The sequence below is a fragment of the Rhinoraja longicauda genome, chromosome 8 (assembly GCF_053455715.1).
Source record: "Rhinoraja longicauda isolate Sanriku21f chromosome 8, sRhiLon1.1, whole genome shotgun sequence".
NCBI classification, from domain to species: Eukaryota; Metazoa; Chordata; class Chondrichthyes; order Rajiformes; family Arhynchobatidae; genus Rhinoraja; species Rhinoraja longicauda.
The window spans coordinates 53,790,802-53,814,495 of NC_135960.1; the positions used below are offsets into that span (position 1 = coordinate 53,790,802).

At 38.3% G+C, this 23,694-nt stretch overlaps 1 protein-coding gene across 2 annotated transcripts in view; it reads left to right on the forward strand.

Annotated features, from left to right (window-relative positions):
• The window catches only part of mtx2 (metaxin 2), a 60,571-nt gene extending 37,473 nt beyond the window's left edge, over positions 1-23,098 (forward strand). For both annotated transcript variants that reach the window (XM_078403992.1, XM_078403993.1), the window contains exons 4-10: positions 3,265-3,337; positions 12,013-12,089; positions 12,542-12,634; positions 12,841-12,879; positions 14,071-14,196; positions 21,921-21,997; positions 22,612-23,098. In XM_078403992.1, the coding sequence (XP_078260118.1) occupies positions 3,265-3,337; positions 12,013-12,089; positions 12,542-12,634; positions 12,841-12,879; positions 14,071-14,196; positions 21,921-21,997; positions 22,612-22,822 (696 nt within the window). In that variant the 3' untranslated portion in view covers positions 22,823-23,098. The remainder of the gene's footprint in view (positions 1-3,264; positions 3,338-12,012; positions 12,090-12,541; positions 12,635-12,840; positions 12,880-14,070; positions 14,197-21,920; positions 21,998-22,611) is intronic.
• The last annotated feature ends 596 nt before the right edge of the window (positions 23,099-23,694 follow it).

Genomic DNA, 23,694 nt, shown 5'->3' on the forward strand with positions numbered 1-23,694 from the left:
GGTAAATCATTCATTTACAGTATTTTTTTAAAACTTACCATTAATCATATGGCACAAGCATAATCTATGAACAGTAAACCCTCGTTATTACAGACCACTTTACAACAGATTTTGGTTATAGTAGACAGACCTATCAACCTTCCATGCTGACTGACACCACCTCCGGCCCACTCTGCATCTCTGGCCCCTTCCAGGCTGGGCTGTTGACACCATCCCCGACCTGCACCGCTACCCGGGCTTCTTGCAAGCTGGCCCACCATGACAGCCCGGCTGCTTCCATGCTTGACCTGCAGATCATCATTGCCCGGCCGGGCTGCCGATGCCTGTCCACAGCTAGTAAGTATTTACCAATCCTGCACATTTCAGATTTTAGCTGTCATTTGAACTTTTTCCCTCTAGCATGGTTTTCCAAAGCTTTTTCAGCCCTGCAACTAATGGGCAGCATCAATTGCTGGATTTACTAATTAACCATTTCCAGCTTTGGTATCTGTAATAGAAGTGTGGTTCCCTATTCTGTCAAGCTAATTCATGTATTCTGCCTCCTTCAGATTCTGCTTCCTTTCTGATCTAATGCCAATCACCCTAATGACTCTCCCTTATTCCACCGGTCTTTGACTGTAGGCTTTTCTGATACACAGCAAGGGTTTCAAAGCGGCTTGAAAAAGGCGCATAAGGTTCTGCCAAAATTATGTTACCCATACTTTAAGGGTTTATTTTCGTCAAAAGATAATCCCTGCTCTTTCCTTGAAATACTAATGCCTGTTGTCCAATGTTGACCTTGGGTCTGTTCTATATTTCTCAAACATTATTATTGTAATTCTTTTGCCATATAGAAGAGGACCTCTCAGGAAGAATAATCATTCAGCCAGGCTTCAACTCAATTCTATTTATTATTTATTAAAAGTAATAGCAAAATTTGCAGAGCTCGAAATTAGAGCATCAATGTTTGTTAACTTGAACATGAAACTCTCATTCCTGGTCAGATAACTACCTAGGGTATTAAAAAAACGAGTTTGAAATACATTCTTGAAAACAAGGAACATTCTGTGGGGGAAGAAATAGAGTTGTTAGTACTCTGGATTGTCCAAAACTCAGTGAATGTTATGCTACCTTTTACCGTTGCAAAATGCTGTGACATATAGGCACGGTGGTGCAGCGGTAGACTTGCTGCCATACAGTGCCAGAAACCCAGGTTCGATCCTGAGGACGGGTGCTGTCTGTAGGGAATTTGTACGTGTGGCCGTGTGGGTTTTCCCCGGGTGCTCCAGGGTTTTCCCCAGTTTCCTCCCACACTCCAAAGATGTACAGGTTTGTAAGTTAATTGGCTTTGGTAAAGATTGTAAACTGTCCCTAGTGTGTAGGATAGTGCTAGTGTAAGGGGATCGCTGATCGGCCTGGACTCGGTGGGCTGAAGAACTTGTTTCCGCGCTGTATCTCTAAACTAAACTAATATCGTCTCTACTCTTTTTTTTGCTGATTATGAAACAAATGCTTTGTCGATTGTACCTTCTTCACGTTAATTGATCAACGCATTGATTCACGAGGTTAATTCCCAGAATGGCGGGACTGTCGTATGTTGAAAGACTGGAGCGACTGGGCTTGTATACTCTGGAATTTAGAAGGATGAGAGGGGATCTTATTGAAACATATAAGATTATTAAGGGATTTGACACGCTAGAGGCAGGGAACATGTTCCCGATGTTGGGGGAGTCCCGAACCAGGGGCCACAGTTTAAGAATAAGGGGTGGGCCATTTAGAACGGAGATGAGAAAAAACTTTTTCACTCATAGTTGTGATGCAGTGGAACTCTCTGCCTCACAAGGCAGTGGAGGCCAATGCCCTGGATGCTTTCAAGGGAGAGTTAGATAGAGCTCTTAATGATAGCGGAGTCAAGGGATATGGGGAGAAGGTGGGAATGGGGTACTGATTGTGGATGTTCAGCCATGATCACGGTGAATTTTCGGTGCCGGCTCGAAGGGCCGAATGGCGTACCCCTGCATCTAATGTCTATTGTCTATCGATTACTACAGCGTAAGTGCTGATGGTGTTGTGTGTTCCGTTACTATGTTGTTACAAATCTTGACCTGCCAACTTGTAGGCCAGAACTCAAGAAATCAAGCAAATATTCTAGGTATAAGTATAAGTAAAGTTGCAGAGTCCTTTTTCTTTTGTGTTTATTCTTGCAAATGTGAATTAATATAGAGGAGTTTCACTTACTGTATTGCAGAAGAAAAAAAATCTACTCTTTAGAGACAACAAATTGGCATTACATTTATCTTGTAACAATATAAATATCTTGAGAATTCCTTGTTGGCAGTTTAGCACATTTTCCCATCCTCAAGTGTGCCACTCAGGGCCAATGCTGGCTGGCAGCGTAAATACACCAAAGCTCAAACAGTGCTCCTCATACCTGTGGCAAGCAACCCGGTGACATAATTTCAAACTTTACCTCGGGCTAGTTGTGTTGAATACAGTTTGGTTTCATAGTGGTTGGTGGAAAAATTGAGATGTGGTTCAAGATTGGCAGCGTTGCATGCTGAAGCAAAGTGCTAGCAAATTGTTTGTCTCTAACATTATGCTCCTGTGAGTCTTCAGGGAGCACACACAACATGCATGCCAAACAAAATAATGATAAATCTGCTGTGTGTCAAACCTATACATTTTGTTACTTTCCAGTCAGACTTTCCTTTTTCAAGCCTGAAATAATTTAGAATTGCAGTAAGAAGAATTAATGATCCACTGTTTATAGCCCCAGCAATTACGTGGAATTCTCTGAAGCTTTAATAAAAATTATTTTTGGCACCACCTCTAATTATGAAAGTAATTAAACACACGGCAATATTTAAAGTAAAATCTGGCATTGATAACTTTATGAAATATGTGGTTGTATTTTTGTTGTACAATAATTGTAAAAATAACACCATGCAAAACAGTTTTTTTCCAGAACTGTCAAAGGATTTTATCATTGTTATTTTAATTAATCTGCTCATTTTAATTAGTGGCATAATTTTTAATTTCTATATTTGATCCATTAAATTCAAAAAACGCTTCCACACATTTACCCCGATAATCATAAATGAAGCATGTTTTTAGTTATTGATATCCATATGGTGGGCAATGGACAAATATTATCTTGATAACTGAATCTTTTTCAATTGTTGAAACCTCACCTCTGCTAGCTAAAGGTACGTTGATTCTTTTTCTTTGTCTGTATTGTAGTCTGATCATGAATTAATTAAAATCTCTTTCAAAAATGTTTTCCAGGCGTTTCTGCGGATGTGCAATCTGCCAGTCCAGGTGATTTGTAGGGCAAACGCAGAGTACATGTCCCCATCTGGTAAGTCTAGAGCTGACTTAAATTCCTGGAGGGGTTGTTTTGTGAGATGCCATGGCAACATATCTAATCCAGTAGCCTGTAAAAAGCACTGTTCTGGCCATCGGCTTTTCTCCCCCATATAACCTCGTCTTCATTTTCAGCCTCGCTTATTTGAGGAATAAGTGACTTTAAAGGTCACAGCTGATTGTGAATTTTCATTCTGGTCTGTATGTAAACTGGGGTCATTCTGTGCTGATATGGCTTATACATGTAATGCAGTGCAGTGGATTCTTTTACTGCTAACAATTTGTTCAAATATAAGCTCTGGATACCTCCCACACTTATTTTATTAGCAGAGTTCACTGCTAATGGTTATATTTACTCTTCCAAATAAGGAGAGAGCAGATTGTGTGGTTGATTCGTCCAAAATTCCTAAAACTGACATTTGGATCTTGTCTATGTGATGCTCTTGGCCTTTATTGAGGTTTCCTTTGTGCTTGAACAGATATGAATAAAAGCTCAGAGATCACTATGTTCAAAGAGACCTGCAATTCTTTTGTGAAACACTTATCGTATGGATGCAGATGAGGCTTTTGTTCATACATTTCACCTCATCTATTACCCTAAGGCTGCCTGCGAAGGCAATGAAGAATGAATCTATTCAAAAGAAGCATGACGGAGCCTGCTGTTAGTGTGAACTGTATATGAACTGGCCTTAGCAGCAGGTTCCATGCATTTGGGTGACATGCTTTTCCTTATCTTTTTCTTTCCAAGGTATGCAACACAAAATAATTTGCATGCATTTGTGCAAAGGCTTATTAGTAATTTTATTAATATCTAGTTCTATTAAATATGATTTAACTGAATACTTATTCCCACAGCTGTCAAAGAAGAAAAAAAATACAAGCATGCATATATCCTACAACGACCATTGTTCTAAAAAGGAAGAAACAAATTGGAGGATGAAATCATTCTAACCATGCCTCCGTCTCCAAGCTGTTGGTTACTGATTAGAAATTTAAAAAAACAAAGTAAATCAGCTGCTTGCCTCCTTACACAGGGAGATACTGCTTTATAGAAAGGGCTCCAAAGAGTAACTGGTAATATTATGTTATTCTTTGAAAATTACTGAGGGACTATGTTCTGTCATATTAAATATTTTAATACTTCACAAATCTACAGTACAACTACATTTATATGAATCCAGAATTCTCTTGCAAACAGCAAAAATGTCAAAGAATATTAAGCAATTTCTTAATATTTTTTCAAAAACATAAATTTAAATTTGGAATGCTAGGTTCTGATGTGATTTTATTCAAACTGTCTCCCATTGTCACATACAGTATAGCAGCTCGGACGTTAGACCCTTGGGTGTTTACAAGTGGTAGTTGGTTCCAATTGTGTTCCCTAAGCAATACTATATTTCTTCCATCTATTCACTGCGTTCGATAAAAAATAATCTCAACAAAGGTGCAAATCAAAAGGTGCAAAATCTAACATTGAGATATAAAATGGAGGTATGCAGAAGACTGGAAAATGTGAAAATCATGACATACTTATGAAAGAATTCAACGTTGGTTCCTTGATTTATGACATAAAATTACAAAGTGTAAAGCTTGAGTTCTTTCCTCCCTCCATTCCTCACGGGGAATGCTCGGGGGCGGCACAGTGGTAGTGTTGCCAGAGACCCTGGTTCGATCCCGACCACGGGTGCTATCTGCATGGAGTTTGTAAGTTTACCCCGGGTCCTCCGGTTTCCTCCTCCAAAGATGTACAGGTTTGCAGGTTAATTTGGCTTCCGTAAAAATTGTAAATTCTCCCTGGTGTGGAAGATAGTGCTAGTGTGCGGAGATCGCTGGTCGACATGGACTCGGTGAGTCAAAGGGCCTGTTTCCGTGCTGTATCCCTAAACTGAATTGTTGAGAATGTACTGCATTTGGATCATTGGTGTATTTTGTATTTTAACCCACAATTATTTCAAAGATAGTATAAGTTCACATGTCTACTGACATCAGGACTTCAGATAAAACCAATTAACATGAATATATGTTATAGAAGGGGAAATAGTAGGTGTGATGATGGTGTTATATGATTCCATAATTCATCGGATCATAGCCCCATGTAATGATTATTTCAAAAGAACTTGTCTAATCCATTCACTCAATGATTCTCTGTAAATTTGATATCAAACATGTTATCAAAAATGGACATTTAATACAGTACTTCTATATCACTGCAATGAAAATAAACTTTCAACAAACTATATCTCGACTATTTCAGTTAGTTCCCAAAGCTGATTGTTAACTGGGAGATGAAAATAAAACAAAAAATAAAACAAAATTGTTGATACTGGACATTGCACATAAAATCTGTGGTAAAAGCAGCGTGTGGAAAAATAAACTAGGTTAATGTTTTAGATTGAAGTTCTGGCAAATGGCCTGAAACATTAACACTACACAGATACTTCCTGACCTGCTGAGTATTTCCAGTTTTTGCTGTTTTCGTTGGAGGCTAAAGTTATTGTATCTTATGGAATATCAATATGCTTGGTCCTCTTCCCCTCTCTTGTCGTTCTCCGGAGTGCCAAATAGAGTGAACACCCAGGGCATTGAAGATGCATTCTGCATGGGAGGAAGCGTTGTAACTGTTTGTGCTTATGCCAGCCCTGTGAAAAAGATATCCAATTGGTTCATTTCCTTGCTCTTTCACAGAGCCTGCATTTTTCCCATCTAGAGGGTACAACTTGTTCCCTATTGGGAGTTGCTTTTCAATAGATTTCTACCACTTTTTTTGACTCTGTTTAAATTTCACATCCGTTTCCCAGCCTGCATTCGTAATTTGCTAAATATTTTAAATTCAAAGCTTCATGCCAATGGAAATTGTTCTCCCCATGTAAACATCAAAATTCTCTTCATGCTTTTGGGCAACTCTTATGCTCCACAATCTTCCCAGTTCCAGGGTAACAATGAAAGTGTTTTCATCTCTTCTCATTACTAAAAATCCTCATCCTTCTTCCATTCTAGTAAATTTTCCAATCTCTTGAAGCTTTGATACCCTGCCTTAAAATATGGTACCCGGAATTGGACACGATACTCAACATTAGACTTAATTTAAAAATATTTACCCAAATATATTTGTTTTTGCATTCTTTGTCTAAATAAATACAAGGACCCTGCATTCTTTTTCTTTAAAATCTGTATCATTTAATCTTGCCACAGTCAAAGATTTGTGCAAATATTCAAATCTCTGCCCCTGCACTCCCTTTAAGTAGCACAATTGCAACATGTCATCTGGTTCCCCTCATGTGATTGCTTCCGGGTTTGTTTTTTGCATGAGCAAGGTGTCATGACATTGACAGGGGTGATATAATCCTGTGAAAGCAGCTACGAATCTGCATATGCATTAACATTTAATTAGTAAGGTGTGTCACAATAATGTAATCAGCAATATGGGAGGGAAGTCAAATGTTTGATCAGGGTTGAGTTTTAAAAATAAAGTGGTAGGGAGACAAGGGTTTAGAAGGTCTGTCGATCTGGGGACATAAGTCAGGGCACAATTATCACAGACAAATGAAGGGAAAGGAGGTGGCACATGAGGTTAAATTTAGCGGAAGGTGGGCTTCTGGATTTGTTGAACAGCTGAAATAAGTTTTGGAGATAGTAAGAGATGAGGCAATAAATGGGGTTAAAGTTAATATGAATTTTAATTTGGAAGGGCTCGGCTATGGAGTGAATAATTCAGCAAAGTCCCAACTACTGCTAAATGACACCGTTGCTGTAAGAGAATGTTGAAGTGCCAAACTGGGCATATGCCAACCATCGGTGTTTCATACTGACAGGAAATACTTCTGAGGAGCTTTTGTCTATCGGCATCTGCTAATGAAAATACACATTTTCATTACCTCCAGCACTGTACCCTGAGTCACCCAGAATGTTTTGACAGCTTTATTATGAGAATGCTCCGACTTTCATGCAAGTGTGAGGTCCCAAGAAGGTGCACACAAATATTATGAGAGTGCTCCAGAATGCTCAAAATGCTCTCATAAATTATCAAGCTATTCTATAAATGTTATAAAATTTCCAATTGCTTGGTTGTGCATTTGGCAATTGAAAGCATTTATTTGTAATTTTGCTTCAGTATTGAAATCAGATTTTTTTGAAGCTCAGAATAAATGTGGGATAATAATAATTTCCAACTATCGAAGCAAAACAAGCCGAAGCCACCATCTCAAGTTTTCTTATTTATTTAGTTTTTTGAAAAAGCCACATTCATGATAAATCCTGGCTGGATTTGCTCTTCGAGGTAAAGAAATTACTTCTGTTCTTCTGTTGCCTGGAGACTCATTTAATGTAGATTCATAAATATGACATTAAGGGAGAAAGGTGAGAAAAAGAGAAACAAAAACTCTCAATTTCTTTTTAAAGATCCATGACATTGTTTTTAATTGTTCCGATCATATTAAGCACAGAAAATGGTCACGAATCCTGCAATTTTATAAAAATTAATGGGCTCCAGCCCCAGTGTCAAGCAATATTTAAATTGATAATCCCAATATAGGAAGAAGATACTCAAAGATCCCAGTTTAATCTTCACAGCAGTAATCTTTTTAACAACTGGCAGTTTAAATTTGATCTTGGCATAATATATCATGCCACTGCCAAGGAACTTATGTAATCTGTTAAAATCCAAGTAGTAAAGGTGTTGAAAACTGACTTAATCACAGCAAAATGTAGACACATGAAACTGCAGATGCTGGAATGTTGAACAAAAAAGCAACAAAATTGTAATCATCATTGACTGACTTTAATGGAGCTCCAATATTTGCCATTTAATTTTTCGGCAAAGTCAGTGGCAAATCGCAAAAACACCAAGGAATACATGAAACAAAATTAACAGTGTATATTGCTCTATAATTTTTATTTTCTTGATCACTATTGGAAGGTGCATGTCATGCAAGTCACTTCCATTATGAGATGCACAAGGCTCTGGAATATGGCCCAGCAATTTTAATGGTCTTAGCAATCACTTCCTCACATTCCTTTGGATCTGACGATATATTCCATGAGCCGCTGCTGCATTGTATTCCTTTATTCCAATTAATTTATCTAAAATGAATTGTTTTATCATGTCATCATTATATTGCTCATCACATTCTGAATACATGGATTTGGTTTCCCTCTGATGTTCTTGGTAAAAGACCAATGCAAAGTTCTTATTAAACACACCGATTTTTGATGATCATTTGATTATTGGCGGTATCACAAAATGCTGGAGTAATTCAGCAGGTCAGGCAGCATCTACGAGAGAGGGAATGGGTGACATTTCGGGTCGAGACCCTTCTTCAGACTAATGTCTGGGGGGCAGGACAAAGAAAGGATATAGGTGGAGACAGGAAGACAGAGGGAGAACTGGGAAGGGGGAGGGGAAGAGAGGGACAGAGGAACTATCTAAAGTTAGAGAAGTCAATGTTCAGACCACTGGGCTTATTCACAAAATGCTGGAGTAACTCAGCAGGTCAAGCAGCATCTCAGGAGAGAAGGAATGGGTGACGTTTCGGGTCGAGACCCTTCTTCAGACTTCTTTCATACCGCTGGGCTGTAAGCTGCCAAAGCGAAATATGAGGTGCTGTTCCTCCAGTTTCTGGTGGGCCTCTCTATGGCACTGGAGGAGGCCCATGACAAAAAGGTCAGACTGGGTGTGGGTGGGGTGGGGTGGGGGGGGGGCGGTGGGGGAAGTTGACGTGCTCAGCCACCGGGAGATCGGGTTAAGGTGTTGAGCGAAGGTGTTGAGCGAAACGACCGCCGAGCCAGCGTTTGGTCTTGCCAATGTAGAGAAGTTGACATCTAGAACAGCGGATACAATAGATGAGGTTGGAGGAGGTACAGGTGAACCTCTGTCTCACCTGGAAAGACTGTTTGGGTCCTTGGATGGAGTTGAGGGGGGAGGTAAAGGGACAGGTGTTGCATCTCCTGCGGTTGCAGGGGAAAGTGCCTGGGGAGGGGGTGGTTTGGGTAGGAAGGGACGAGTGGACCAGGGAGTTACGGAGGGAACGGTCTCTGCGGAACGCAGAAAGGGGAGGAGATGGGAAGATGTGGCCAGTAGTGGGATCCCGTTGGAGGTGACGGAAATGTTGGAGGATGATTTGTTGGATATGCTGGCTGATGGGGTGGAAGGTGAGGACAAGGGGGATTCTGTCCTTGTTACGAATGGAGGGAGGGGGAGCAAGAGCGGAGCTGCAGGATAGAGAGGTTACGGAGGGAACGGTCCCCTTCAATCCCCTTCACAAAGGAATCAAAACTCGCTCTTGGGAATGTTTTAACCTTGCCTTTGAGTTCTTGAAATACGCTTGACTCTTCAGAATCAACTGAATTCTTCCTTTTCCTGATGATTATTTGCTCTGCACAATGAAATGCAAGTATCTTAGTTTCAAAAGGCATCACTAACTTTATTTTATAGGACCTTACCCGAATGGCCGTGACTTGCACAAGCCAACAAATATTTTTCCAAGATATTTATAATTTAAAGCTCGGTTATATATAACTTTGGTAGAAATTTGAGTATTTCTATGCCTTTTCATTATCCAAGACAATATTGAAATTTTGCATGTCTCCCATAGCAATTAGTAATTCAGAGGGTAGCAATTAGTAATTCAGAGGGAGAATTCCACAAATTCACAACTATCGGGGTGAAAAAAATCCTTCTCACCTCAGTTTTAAATGGCCTCCCCTTTATTTTAAGACTGTGGCCCACTGGTTCTGGACTCCCCCAACATTGGGAACATTTTTCCTGCATTTAGCTTGTCCAGTCCTTTTATAATTTTATGTATCTCTATAAGATCCCCTCTCATCCTTCTAAACTAAAGTGAATACAAGCCTGATCTTTTCAATCTCTCATATGACAGTCCCGCCATCCCAGGGATCAATCTCGTGAACCTACGCTGCACTGCCTCTATTACAAGAATATCCTTCCTCAAATTAGGAGACCAAAACTGTACACAATACTCCAGATGTGGTCTTACCAGGGCCCTATACAACTGCAGAAGAACCTCTTTACTCCTATACTGAAATCCTCTCGTTATGAAGGCCAACATGCCATTAGCTTTCTTCACTGCCTGCTGTACCTGCACGCCAATTTTCAGTGACTGGTATACAAGGACACCCAGGTCTCGCTGCACTTCCCCCTGACCTAACCTGACACCATTGAGATAATAATCTGCCTCCTTGTTTTTGCCGCCAAAGTGGATAATCTCACATTTATCTATATTATACTGCATCTGCCATGTATCTGCCACTCACTCAACCTGTCCAGATCACCCTGCAACCTCCTAACATCCTCTTCGCAGTTCACACTGCCACCCAGCTTTGTGTTATCTGCAAACTTGCTAGTGTTACTTCTAATTCCTTCATCCAAATCATTAATTTATATGGTAAATAGTTGCGGCCCCGAGCTTTGCGGCACTCCACTCGCCTGCCATTCTGAAAAGGACCCATTTACTCCTACTCTTTGCTTCCTGTCTGCCAACCAATTCTCTATCCATGTCAACACCCTACCCCCAATACCATGTGCTCTAATTTTGCTCACCAATCTCCCGTGTGGAACCTAATCAAAGGCTTTCTGAAAGTCTAGTTCTGTTTTAATGAAACCAGAATTTACTTTGATGCAACTCACCCTGGTACCAATGACCTTGCTTTAAGTTTCATTTACAGTTGTATGGTGTTTTGCATAATCAGTTCTTTTAACTGGTGCGAGGCTAGTTAGCTTTGAATTCAGTAAGTGGGAAATATCCAGTAATGCCTTCTCAGCATATTTTTTAACAACTTCAAGTCCTTTATCGCACATGGACCACTGGTACGAGAATTTATAATTCCTTTGTTAATCATTTAATATGGCTCATGTTTAGTTTAAATAGGGTAAACGGATCTCATATTTTAAAATAATATTTTAATTATTTGAATGTGATATTAAGCTTTATATTAAAGAATCTCCATGGTACTTGGTGAGCCATGATAGATGGGAAGAAAATTGAAGCTATTCTAACTGATCTGTAACCTCCCACTTGAGCTTGTGTTAGCTCTGTTACCAGCAGAACTATACACACTTATTATCATTTTTTATTAGTGAACTTGGCTGGATATGGTGGCAGATAAATTCAAATACATTACATAAAGTTTAAAAATAACAAATGAATACTTTCCATAAGTGTTTTTGAGAAACTGCAATCTATATACTAAAACTCTCGTTTGTTTGTTTGTTACTGAACTACAGCCAAAACAGTACACGATAGTGCAACAATTTTAGGCCCACCTTACTCACAGTCATCCCTTTGGTGCTAATGGAAGATGTTTCTTTGAAATTGGTGTTATATTTGAGGTTATTCACATTTTAAAGTTTAAATCTATCTCCTCGGGAGGGAGGGGGGGAGGAGGGAGGATAAGGGGGGTTGAGGGGGATGGAGGGGAAGTGTGGGAGGGAGGGGGGGAGGGGTGGGGGAGGAGTGGTGCTGCACCAATGCAGGAGAGGTTTGGGCCCAATGGGTCCACTTGGTCTAGTGCATACTAAAGTTAAGTCTATTAGATTACTCTAATCTTTGATTCTTTTGGCTTTTCAAATAATTTTATGATGGTTATTTCTCAAAATAGTTTGTATTTACATTGGAAAATTCTTGCAATAATGTATATGATCTTGTTTTATACTAGGAAAAGCACCGTTCATACATGTGGGTAATCATGTTGTATCAGAACTTGGCCCTATTGTGCAATTTGCAAAAGCCAAGGTAAGAAAAATTGAACCTATTAGTTTCCTTTTTGACTGCAACAGCATGCATTTCAGAAACTGTGTATGGATAGAATGCTTAAATGTTTTTGAGATATTAAATTAACTATTTTATATTTGTATTTCTTCACGATTCTATGTGTATATATTGAATTGTTATGTTTCAAATTAATTGGTAACATTGCCAGTTTAATTCTCCGTCTGCATACAATTTAATTAAAAAATAATGCTTGCATTGAAAGGATAGTTTTGTGAACCACAAGTTAAGTGTTTTAGAGCATATAGTGTGATCTACAGTTAGAACTGTTTTGAGTTATTTCTCAAGTTATGTAAAGTTGGTAATAAGAGTATTTAAAAGGTAATCAATTATTACAATTTTGCATTGTGAGCATCAATAAATTGCACTGTGGATTAACCTATAAGCACTTACATCTGCAAACCATGTCTCTTTAGGGTCATTCACTTACTGATGGACTGGATGAAATTCAGAAGGCTGAGATGAAAGCCTACACAGAACTGGTAAATAATATGCTGTTGACAGCAGAGGTATGTCAGATCAAAGGATTATTATATTGCATGGCTTTGTTTAAAATTGTAAAGCAATGACAAACAGTCCAGTTGGTCTTCCTTGTTTTTGTGATTAATGATTGCACCTGAAGTTGTCATTTATATATGTATTTATTTATGTGTCAATTTGCAGTTTTACATGCAATGAATTTTTTCTGACTTTGGCATTATGTTTTATCCTGTAGCTTTACATACAGTGGTGCGATGACAGCACTTCAGCAAAGGTGAGACATCCCTCAGCATTTGTAATGGTTAAAATGGAATGAGAAAAGCCTTGAATTTGCAAATCACCAATATTGATGGGTTAGTTCATCCTACAACCATCAGTATAGACTCTTTGCATTTTAAAAGGTGCCTCTATCACAAATATAAGGGATTGTTGTGCCAGTTAGGTTAAAGGAAATTTGCCCATAAAGTTTGGGATACAGAATAAAATTGACTTTTGTAAAATTCATAAGAGGAAGTAAATAAACACACTTTTCATTTCCAGATGCATGCACAGATGCTGCTGCTTTATGTTATGGAAATTTGCGATGCGGACTGTTTACTAAGAACACCACCCCACCTAGCCTGGTGATGTGGGAGTCACGTGTATTTAAATGTGGGATATCATTTATTCACTATATTCAAATATGGCGTGATTTTTTTCACTGTATTTAAGTATAGGATAATTTATTTAGCATTCTGAATATTATTGTATACATTTTGTCAAGATCAAGAGAGTAAAGCTGCAGCATATCATTAATTTTTACTTTGACTTTAGAAAATGAGCACAAGCCCATCTCACATTATTTACACTTAATTAAATTAGAAACATGAAATTCAATGATGTGACCCATATCATGTTTCTGAATAAAATATGTTTTATTATTATCAATCATAGGTTTAAGGCTGGTAAATTAATAGTTATATAACATTCATACTGTTGGTAAATACTAACCAAGTAAACACCATAATTTTGCAGAGTCAATAGAACAAGACTGGTCAGATTAATTAAGTGTGCCACATTCATTTACTAGACATAGAGTACAAAAACAGGTCCTTCGGCCCAACGGCCCAACTTGTCCACACCGACCAAGATCCCCATCTATGCTGTTCTCAGCTGCATGTATTTGGCCCAAATCCCTCTCAACAATTCATATCCATGTACCTGTTAAAATATTATTATAGTACTTGCCTCAACTACTATATACCTACCACCCTCTGAAAAAGTTGCCCCTCGGGTTTCTATTAAATCTTTGCCCTCTCATGTAAGATCATATAATATTTAGGATAATCCGAATAGTTGTTAATTCTATTATTTCTTAAATGGTGCACAATTCCAAATAAAAGACTACTTGGAGCTTTATGATAATTCGTGAATATTTAAAACTTTTAAAAAACTAATAATAATCTGAACCTTTTGATCTTTTAAGTTAACTCGTTCTAGATACGGTTCACCATATCCATGGCCTCTAAATCATATCTTGGCCTATCAAAAGCAATGGGAAATAAGACGCAAGATGAAAGCAATAGGATGGGCTGGAAAAACTATTAATCAGGTTAGTCATGTAAATTTCTCCATTCTTACATCCATAACTTGTTTTCTAATATAATTAATATGTTTGAATTGCATGTGATTTTAAAATAAGTTTTTTAAAGCAGAAAAGTATGTGAATATGTGCATATTTAACGTTGAAGTAAATATAGCCAGCATTCATATTCTACATTTGCTTCCCTATTTGACCTGGTGTTCAGTTATCTTCCTGAGTACCTCTTCTTTGGCCTGGAGTTTAGTTTTTAATTAATTATGTATAGTGAAGATTTGTGTGCAAATGTAAGATTTGGCAGTTTTCCTATACAATTTCAATAATGTACTTGCATTTTTTATCACCAGTCAATATAGAAGATAAAAATACTAAAGTAAATAGTGTAAATTGTTTACAACCTAAAACTACATGAGTGAAGTTCGAATATTTTTACAAATGCACAACTTAATTAAAAATAGAACAAGACACAATTTTGATCAACAAAAAAGTATTTGAGCAAATTTGCTATTACAATTTATAAACTGGTCCTAGACTTTGATTAAACACTATAGCCTGCGGCCCTGGCAGCTAATCTACTGTGAAACTGTTTATTGCCTTCCATACTTCTGACAATTTATTGCTTAAGTCTGTAATATGATCCACACAATATTAGTCATCACTACATGATTTCAACATGCAATCCTTTAACTTGTGATCTATTGACTTCAAAATATACTTTGGCATTTATTTAGTTCGTTAATTTTTACTCAATAATGCAAGACATGCAGCTGTTCCCTTCATCTTCCATTTCTAACAGCCAATTCAATACCATTTATGGAGCATGCATGCCATCTTTTCTTTAAAAATAAGTTATACCATCTTCTCAACTATGCAAAATGTTATCTAAAATTGGTTTTATCTGACCAATTGCACTTTCACTGGCTCATTTGCTAATTACTTTGCCTCATCAACCTTAACTGTAACTGTCCCTCTATTGAATGTCATCTGTAAATTATTCATTTTGAATTATGTTTCTGAATACAATTTTCAATCTAGACTAGAAGCTGGGGAAGACCACAACAGTGGCGATAGCCGCAAATTAGGGAATGTCATATGAAAGTTTACAGTGTGTCCAAAGTACTGTGTTTAGTTTTGCTCACCAGGTACAGAAAGAACATTAAAATTCTGAAATTAAAACCATGAACGCAAATTCTCTCAGCCAGAAAACAGCGTTGAGCAAAAAGTTGGAGACATTTGGGTTCTTTAGTGGGTTCAGTTCAGTTTAGTTTATTGTCATGTGTACCGAGGTACAACGAAAGGTTTTGTTGCATGCTAACCAGCCAGTGGAAAGACAATACATGAGCTTTCCTTCAAAACCATGCAGAGGTAAATTTGTTAAAATATGTAAAGTAATAAATAATACATGGATAAATAAGTCTAAACTATTTCAATGTAAGCTGAAAAAGGAAGAGAGCAACTTAATCTACTTAAAACTGCTCTTAAGACTTTGTGTGAGTCTTTGATTAATTCTGCTGAATCAGAAGGCTGTGGATTCTGATTTCAACACAGACCCGAGTACATAAATAGACACATCTTAGCATTATGGAAGGAGAGTTCTGCTGTCAGTGGAACCAGTTTACAGGCGCAGCATTAAACTATGATCCCTTCTCCCCTGTTAGTTGAACACAAATGTACAATGGTACAGTTCGAATCAAGAGTGGTGAACATTTCAAATGTCCTGGGCAATTCTTGTCTGTCAGTAAACATCAGTAGAATTAATTGCTCTTTTATCTCATTGTTCTCTCCCGCCCCTCTATTTGTTGTATTTCCTTTATTGCAACTACGTTTCTACGCCAGTACTGTTTTAAGGTATAGTGTCGTGTCGTTACCAATTTTACTTGAGAGGAAGAATATTCTTGATAGTAAATTGTTCATGTACAGATAGGATAGGTGGAGATAGTGTTCATAGAAGAGCAGAATTCATGGTAATGTTGTGAAATGTATTACAGAAACCAAAAGCAAATGCATCTCATTCAAGAATGGATACACATCAAACGATGCTGTCTAATGAATGTAGTGGCTTGATTTGGAAAACCTGAACACACATTGGCATTTTTTGGTCTGGTCTGAAGAAGGGTCTTGACCTAAAACATCACCCATTCCTTCTCTCCAGAGATGCTGCCTGTCCTGCTGAATTACTCCAGCTTTTTGTGTCCGTCTCTGGCATTTGTTATCCTTGTGTGCATGATGAAAATTGGTCAATTGCAAATGGTCAAAATTCTGAGAGGTCATGTGATTGTCTGTCAGAAATTATTTAGATTTCAGTCCAGATTCCTCTCAAAAACATTGTGTACTGTTGATATTTTTTTTTTAAATTAAATAACAGGAAGATAATTTTAGTGAAGAAACAGAAGAATGAATTCCATTCTTCCATTTGGAAATTAATGGGCTCGTATGACATTGGAAATTACGAGTACTCTTACAAAAAAATCAATGAAAACTTTTGTTAGGCATCAGGAGAATCCAATCAAAAATGGCAATATTGAGTTAGGATTCAGATTATACTTGATTTTGAGCTGTATGATAAAACTATTTGAAGAATTGCCTGGCTGATCATGTCCTTATGTTTGGGGAATCTATAGAACAAGATATTTTCGTGATAATATCTCAAGGGACAATTATGTCGATGGGAACATATCACCAACATTGTCTCTAAAATACTTCCGTTTACTGGAAGAATAGGCAAACCAATATCAGTGATCTCTCCCTGGCTAATGCGCTAGGTACTGAGGTGTTAGTTATCCTGAGGCAGACTAGATAGAATCACTCGTATGCCTGATACCAGACTGCCGTTCCATATCCTGTAATGGGACTAGATTACTCGCGAAAAGATTCTAGTATGTGCCTAAAGCTTCCATGAAGTAGATTATCCCCATTGACCATAGAAACAAAAAGCTGGAGTAACTCAGCAGGACAGGCAACATCTCTGGAGAGAAGGAATGGGTGACATTTTGGGTCGAGACCCTTCTTCAGACTGGTTAGGGATAAGGGAAACAAGATATATAGACGGTGATGTGGAGAGATAAAGAACAATAAATGAATGATATGCAAAAAAGTAATGATGATAAAGGAAACAGGCCATTGTTAGCTGTTTGTAGGGTGAAAATGAGAAGCTAGTGCGACTTGGGTAGAGAGAGAGAGGGAATGCCAGGGCTACCTGAAGTGAGAGAAATTAGCATTCATACCACTGGGCTGTAAGCTGCCGAAGCAAAATATGAGGTGCTGTTCCTCCAATTTGCGTTTAGCCTCACACTGACAATGGTGGAGACCAAGGACAGAAAGGTCTGTGTAGGAATGGGAAGGAGAATTAAAGTGTTCAGCAACCGGGAGATCTGGTTGGTTCACGCGTGCTGAGCGAAAGTATTCCGCGAAACGATCGCCTGGCCTGCGTTTGGTCTCGCCGATGTATAAGAGTCCACATCTTGAACAACAGATACAGTAGATGAGGTTGGAGGGGGTGTAAGTGAGCCTCTGCCTAACCTGGTGGAAAAGTCCTTTCCATGACCACTCAAAGTTCAAAGGTACATTCAGGATAGTATTGCAAACTTCGGACCATGCGTCGGAGAACGGAGGAATAGTGCCTAAGTAGTGGAAGGTGAACACAACCTCATAAACTACACAGTCGCTTGCCTCATCAGCCATTCCTGCTCCATCTGTGGAAGAGTATGTGGTTCCAACATTGACCTCGTTAGACACCACACTTCCACAAAACCGCCAGGAATAAACAAGTTACTCTCAATCCTGGGGGATTGCATAAGAAGAATAATGTACCAATTCATGATAAATAGTTTGCTTTCTTCTGGTATTATAATTTTACAACATGATATATTTACCCATTAACTCGACTTATCTAATTGCCAAAAAAGTCTTTGCATCCACCATCCATTTTCCCCATTCAGTTTTGTGTCATCAACAAACTTTAAAATAATTCATTCTGTTCCCTCATCTAAATCATTGAGATATAGATATATAGATATACATTGAGAGATATCTGTGGACCAAGACTCACCCTTGTGGTACGCATTAGTCACTGCCTGGCTTCCCATTAAAGACCCTTTAATTCTTCCTCTTGTTTCCTGTCTACCAACCAGTTTGCAGGTCATGTCAGTTTATTGCTCTAAATCCCATGTGCTTTAATTTTGCACACAAACCTTATATGAGTAATCAAGGGCCTACTGAAAATCAATATATGCCTGATCAACTGGTTCCCCATTCTACCAGTTTCCTCCCCAAGGTAGAGCTCTTAAAGATAGTGGAGTCAAGGGATATGAGGAGAAGGCAGGAACGCGGTACTGTTTGTGGATGATCACAGTGAATGACAGTGAAGGGTGAATGGCCTACTTTCGCATCTATTGTTTATTGTCCAATAAATTTATTGGACACTATTTCACTTTTATAAAGCCATGTTAATTTTATCTAATTCGATTGATATTTCAGATGCAATCACATCCAATAAACTGGCATTTACCCTACTACTGATGTTATGCTAATTAGTCTGTAGATAATTTTTCATTTTTTCAAAATGGGGATACATTTGCTATGTTCTAATCTGCAGAATCTGTTCCCTGATATACAGAACTTTGGAAGATGGTAACGAATGCATCCACTATTTCCACGACAATCTCCTTTAGTACACTGGGTGGAGAGAGCTTTGGGCCCTGAAGATTAAAAGATGGTCTCAGATTAAAGGAAATGATTTATATAGTTTACTTAAGGACTGAGAACATTTACGCTAAAACAATTGATAATTTAAAATTAAACTAACTAGAAATATAAAACCAAAGTTGGCTTCTGCAGGTATGTGAAAAGGAAAAAACTAGCAAAAGCAAGCATTGAACTCTTAGAATCTGGGACAGTGGAACTAATAAGAGGGAGTGAGGTAATATTAAAATGTTGGTTTAAAAAAAAAATCTATTTTCAGGGTAGAAGATACTAAAAACGTACCCAAAACGATCACATGACAAATTGGCAGAAAAGGTTGAGGAAATTGGGTAATTTCCTTGGGGGAGAAAAAAAAATGAGGCAAACAGATAACTTAATTGTGATCATTCGAAAATCCCGAGATATGCTAAGATTCAAGTAGAATGGATAGCAGCTAATGTGACATTGCTATTCAAGAAAACAAGGAGCCACAGACCAGTTAGCCTAACATCTGTCAAAATAAAGTTGTCTAGCTATTAAGGTAATGATTACAGAGCACTTAGCGCATAACATAATTTGGTAAAGTCAATGTGATGTTATGAAATAGAAGATGTGTTTTAACAGATTTATTAAAAAATTTGTGGGTAGATTAATAGTTCTGTGGATGTATGTGGATAGGGCGGCACGGTAGCGCAGCGGTAGAGTTGCTGCTTTACAGCGAATGCAGCGCCGGAGACTCAGGTTCGATCCTGACTACGGGTGCTGCACTGTAAGGAGTTTGTACGTTCTCCCCGTGACCTGCGTGGGTTTTCTCCGAGATCTTCGGTTTCCTCCCACACTCCAAAGACGTACAGGTATGTAGGTTAATTGGCGGGTAAATGTAAAAAAAATTGTCCCTAGTGGGTGTAGGATAGTGTTAATGTACGGGGATCACTGGGCTGCACGGACTTGGAGGGCCGAAAAAGGCCTGTTTCCGGCTGTATATATATGATGATATGATATGATATGTACTGTAGTTAGATTTACTAAAACTTTCATGTGAGTAGAGCTGAATATTTGAGGGAATTTCATCTTTAAGGTTGTGAATGTTTCGAAATCTGTATTCTGCATCTCTCAGTTCCAACATGTTTATACTCTCTCTACTGCCCTCATTAATCTTTCTCTTTTTACACTCCTGACAGATGAGCTATGATTAACAAGTCACTCATTTCCTTCTTCTAGATGACACTGAAACCCATTGCGTCATTTGGAAAAGTTTGGTCTCCACCCTATCATATACATTCCTGTTATTCTCTTCATCCTTCCACCTCTCTGCAACTTAAATTGTGCTTCTTTCCTCACTTTTCCAATTCCAATGAAGGATTAAGTCAAAGGTCAAGAATGTTTAATTGTCTTATGTACCAACAACGGAGCAATGAAATTTTAACTTGCAGCAGCCTACAGGCCAGTAGACGCAATAACTCACAGATAATATATTATCAATAATACAATAAATTAATACCAAACTATCAGGTGACCATAATAGTGCATAAACTAAAGTCCATGGTACAACTAAGACACAGTCCATAGAAGATCATAATTGTTGACGTTAGTGTTGTGTAACGTTCAGTAGCCTGAGAAATTAAGACATCAAGAACATGGTTGGCTCTTAAAGGAATTTACATTCCAGCAACATTTGGGTAAATGCCTGAAAGGGGGCTGGTGTTTGGAATCAGTACACTGTCTGAAGAAATCCTTGCTGGAGTAACAATATTGATTAGCACAACAACAACAGAATCAAAGGCAATGTAGAGCTTCAAACAAAACTTCAGACTGCTGTTATGAGTACTCTTTCTACTCACACATCATATGCACTGGTTTAGGGATTACAAAAGACCTGAGAACACTAAAGTTATAAACATGAAATAGGTATTTTCAATTATTTCTTTGGAGAGTCACCTGGGAATCATCTTTGCCTGAAGTTCCATTGCAGTCTTGTTCGGCCCTGAAGACTCTGCATCAGAAAATTGTATGCACTAGATGCTATGCTTCCCACCAATCTATGAAAAACTGGAGTTAGTTTGGGTACTAACCAAATGTTAGCATGTAATATTTTGTGGCTTTACCGAGTTTCAACTGTATGAGTATTTCCCATTGTGTATCTCAGTGTGCAATGCTGTAAAACCTAAGGATCACCTCCTGCGCAACCTTGGACTTGTTTTCTATTGTATACTCTGCATTAATGTCTTGCTTTTTTGCAAAATGTCCATTTTTACCGCATTGTAGAATTTGGGTAATTTATGTAGAATTTAGTTTTTTTGTGTGTTGGCCCGTGTCTGTGGCGCTGCTGCAAGCAAGATACCAACACGCCTGTACCTCACCTTCCTTGTGCATCTGATAATAAACTGGACTTGATTTGACATGAGAATTCAGATGTGGAAATCTGAAGCATCCATCTACTGTACAAACTTGGCAGTTTGAGCTTAAACCGCTGAGTTCCTCCAGCAGATTGTTCCATAATTTAGTTTCGTTTGGAGATACAGCACAGAAACAGGCCTTTCGGTCCACCAAGACCACGCCAACCAGCGATCCCCATAAACTAGCACCATCTTACGTGTACTAGGGACAATTTACATTTTTTTACCGAAGCCAATTAACCTACACACCTGTACGTCTTTGGAATGAGGTTGGAAACCAGAGTACCCGGGGAAAACCCACGAGGTCACGGGGAGAACGTACAAACTCTATACAGACATAATTTGTAGTCAGGATGGAACCTGGATCGCTGTTGCTGTATGGCAGCAACTCTATCTCTATGCCACCGTGCCGCCCTATTATCTGAGATGCACATTAACATTCTATCGCATTTTAATATATTTGGTGTAGAATAAAGTGTGATATACCACTTACAGAATAAATGCAGGGGTAGTTATATAATAAGCTGAATATTGTCATTTTTGGTTTTGGTGTATTCGATCAGAAAGGGATTATATTTTGGATATACATTTCGTCACAGCATTTGGTTGCATATTATCTGTGTAATTTTTTTTATTTTTCTCCCCCTGGGTAACTATAAGGTACATGAAGATGTAGATCGATGCTGCCAGGCTCTCTCTCAAAGACTGGGATCACAGCCCTATTTCTTTACCCGACAGTAAGTTACATTGTTAAGATAACACTCACAGCACAGATAATAGACCAATGCCGTATTCACTTGATTTTCATGCCTTCTCTATTTCCATTTGTTTAACCGTAAGTACAAAGGAATGTCGGGGCATCAGTGCCTTTGGCAGATGAAATGCCCTGAAGCAATGTAGTTTGAAGAGCAGCATTCTATTTTAAGGATGGTTTTGTTATGCACAGTGGCTGCAGCAGGGGAGGCAGACTTTTCAGAGGTGGACAACTGTCGATGGTCATAAGATATTATCCTACATACTTTTTAAAATGTACTCTTTTGGTCGGTGTAACTTATGTTCATTTGGGAAAAAATGTAATTAATCTGTTAATGACAAGATTCTTTTTCATAAGAACAAGTACCTGTATAATAAATGACTGTAATAAAACTTGAGGTGATCTGCGTCGATGAAACCTTTCGAGATTGGCTTAATTTAGTTAAGAAATTACAGCAATTTTTGGGAAACAAAAGTGTTATGCTAATATTCTCTGTAATGACCTTATTCTGTTCTTTGTTACAGTGTGTTGATACACGTGTCCGTGTTGCCTTCAAAAAATAAATGGTCGGCTAACCTTGTATTATTTGTGCTGCAGGCCAACAGAACTGGATGCCCTGGTGTTTGGCCATTTGTTCACAATCCTTACAACTCAGTTGACCAATGATGCACTTGGTGAAAAGGTGAAAAATTACGATAACCTCATAAAGTTTTGTACAAGAATTGAACAGAACTACTTTGAAGAGCAAGATCGCGAGAGTGCTTTGAGTTCAGCATCCAGGTGCTCAAGAGGCTCATCCACAAAGTAATTTTTATTTTTTTTAATGCAAAATGAGTAAATTCTTGGAAACAAAATATTGCATTGTTGCAAACCAAATGGAGAATATGCAACAAGCTGATGGCCAAATTTGGTGTGGTTAGTACAATTACAGTCCATAACGTTTTAATTGAAGCACTAACACATATCTGATCTTATTGTCAGTACGATGACCCATTTCCTTGTTTTTGCAATGAATATAAATGTAACATACACCATGATGGAGCTGTACTGACATTGAATATATTAAAGAATAATGCAGAAAATCTATTGGTCCTCCCATCTTCGTCTTTTTAAGTATTTTAAGTATGATGTAAACATGGTGGCTTCTGATTATTCCCAAAGGCACAAGGGAACAACCATTTTGCATTGCACAGAGGAATATCGTGTCAGCAGTTGCAGCCCCAACTGCAATCACTTCCCTTTATAATTTAACAACTATACCCAAAGAAGATTGTTATTGTTACACATTGTTTAGTCCTGTTTTATTTTACATTCAAAGGGTGTCTTTCTCCTGCAATTAGCCAGAGGATCATCTCTCGGGAGCCATTTGCGGGTCCAAATCCAGTCAGCTGTCATAGGTCCTGCTCATTTGATGGCTGTATTGGGTAGTGCTCTTGTATCTGATCTGGTTGGTCTGGATTAAAATCTGCATAAACTAATTGCTTTTGAAAAGCTGCACAGTACAAATATTTTCAATGCAATTTTAACAGATTTTGGTGTTAACTTACAAATGGAGTTTAGTTCAACCTTGACCTTGGACTCAAAAACCACAATATTGTTTAGTTTGACTGTAAATGATATTGGATATAGAACTATTAACTACGTAGCGGGACTTTTTATTGAAGCCTTCTTGACTTCAAC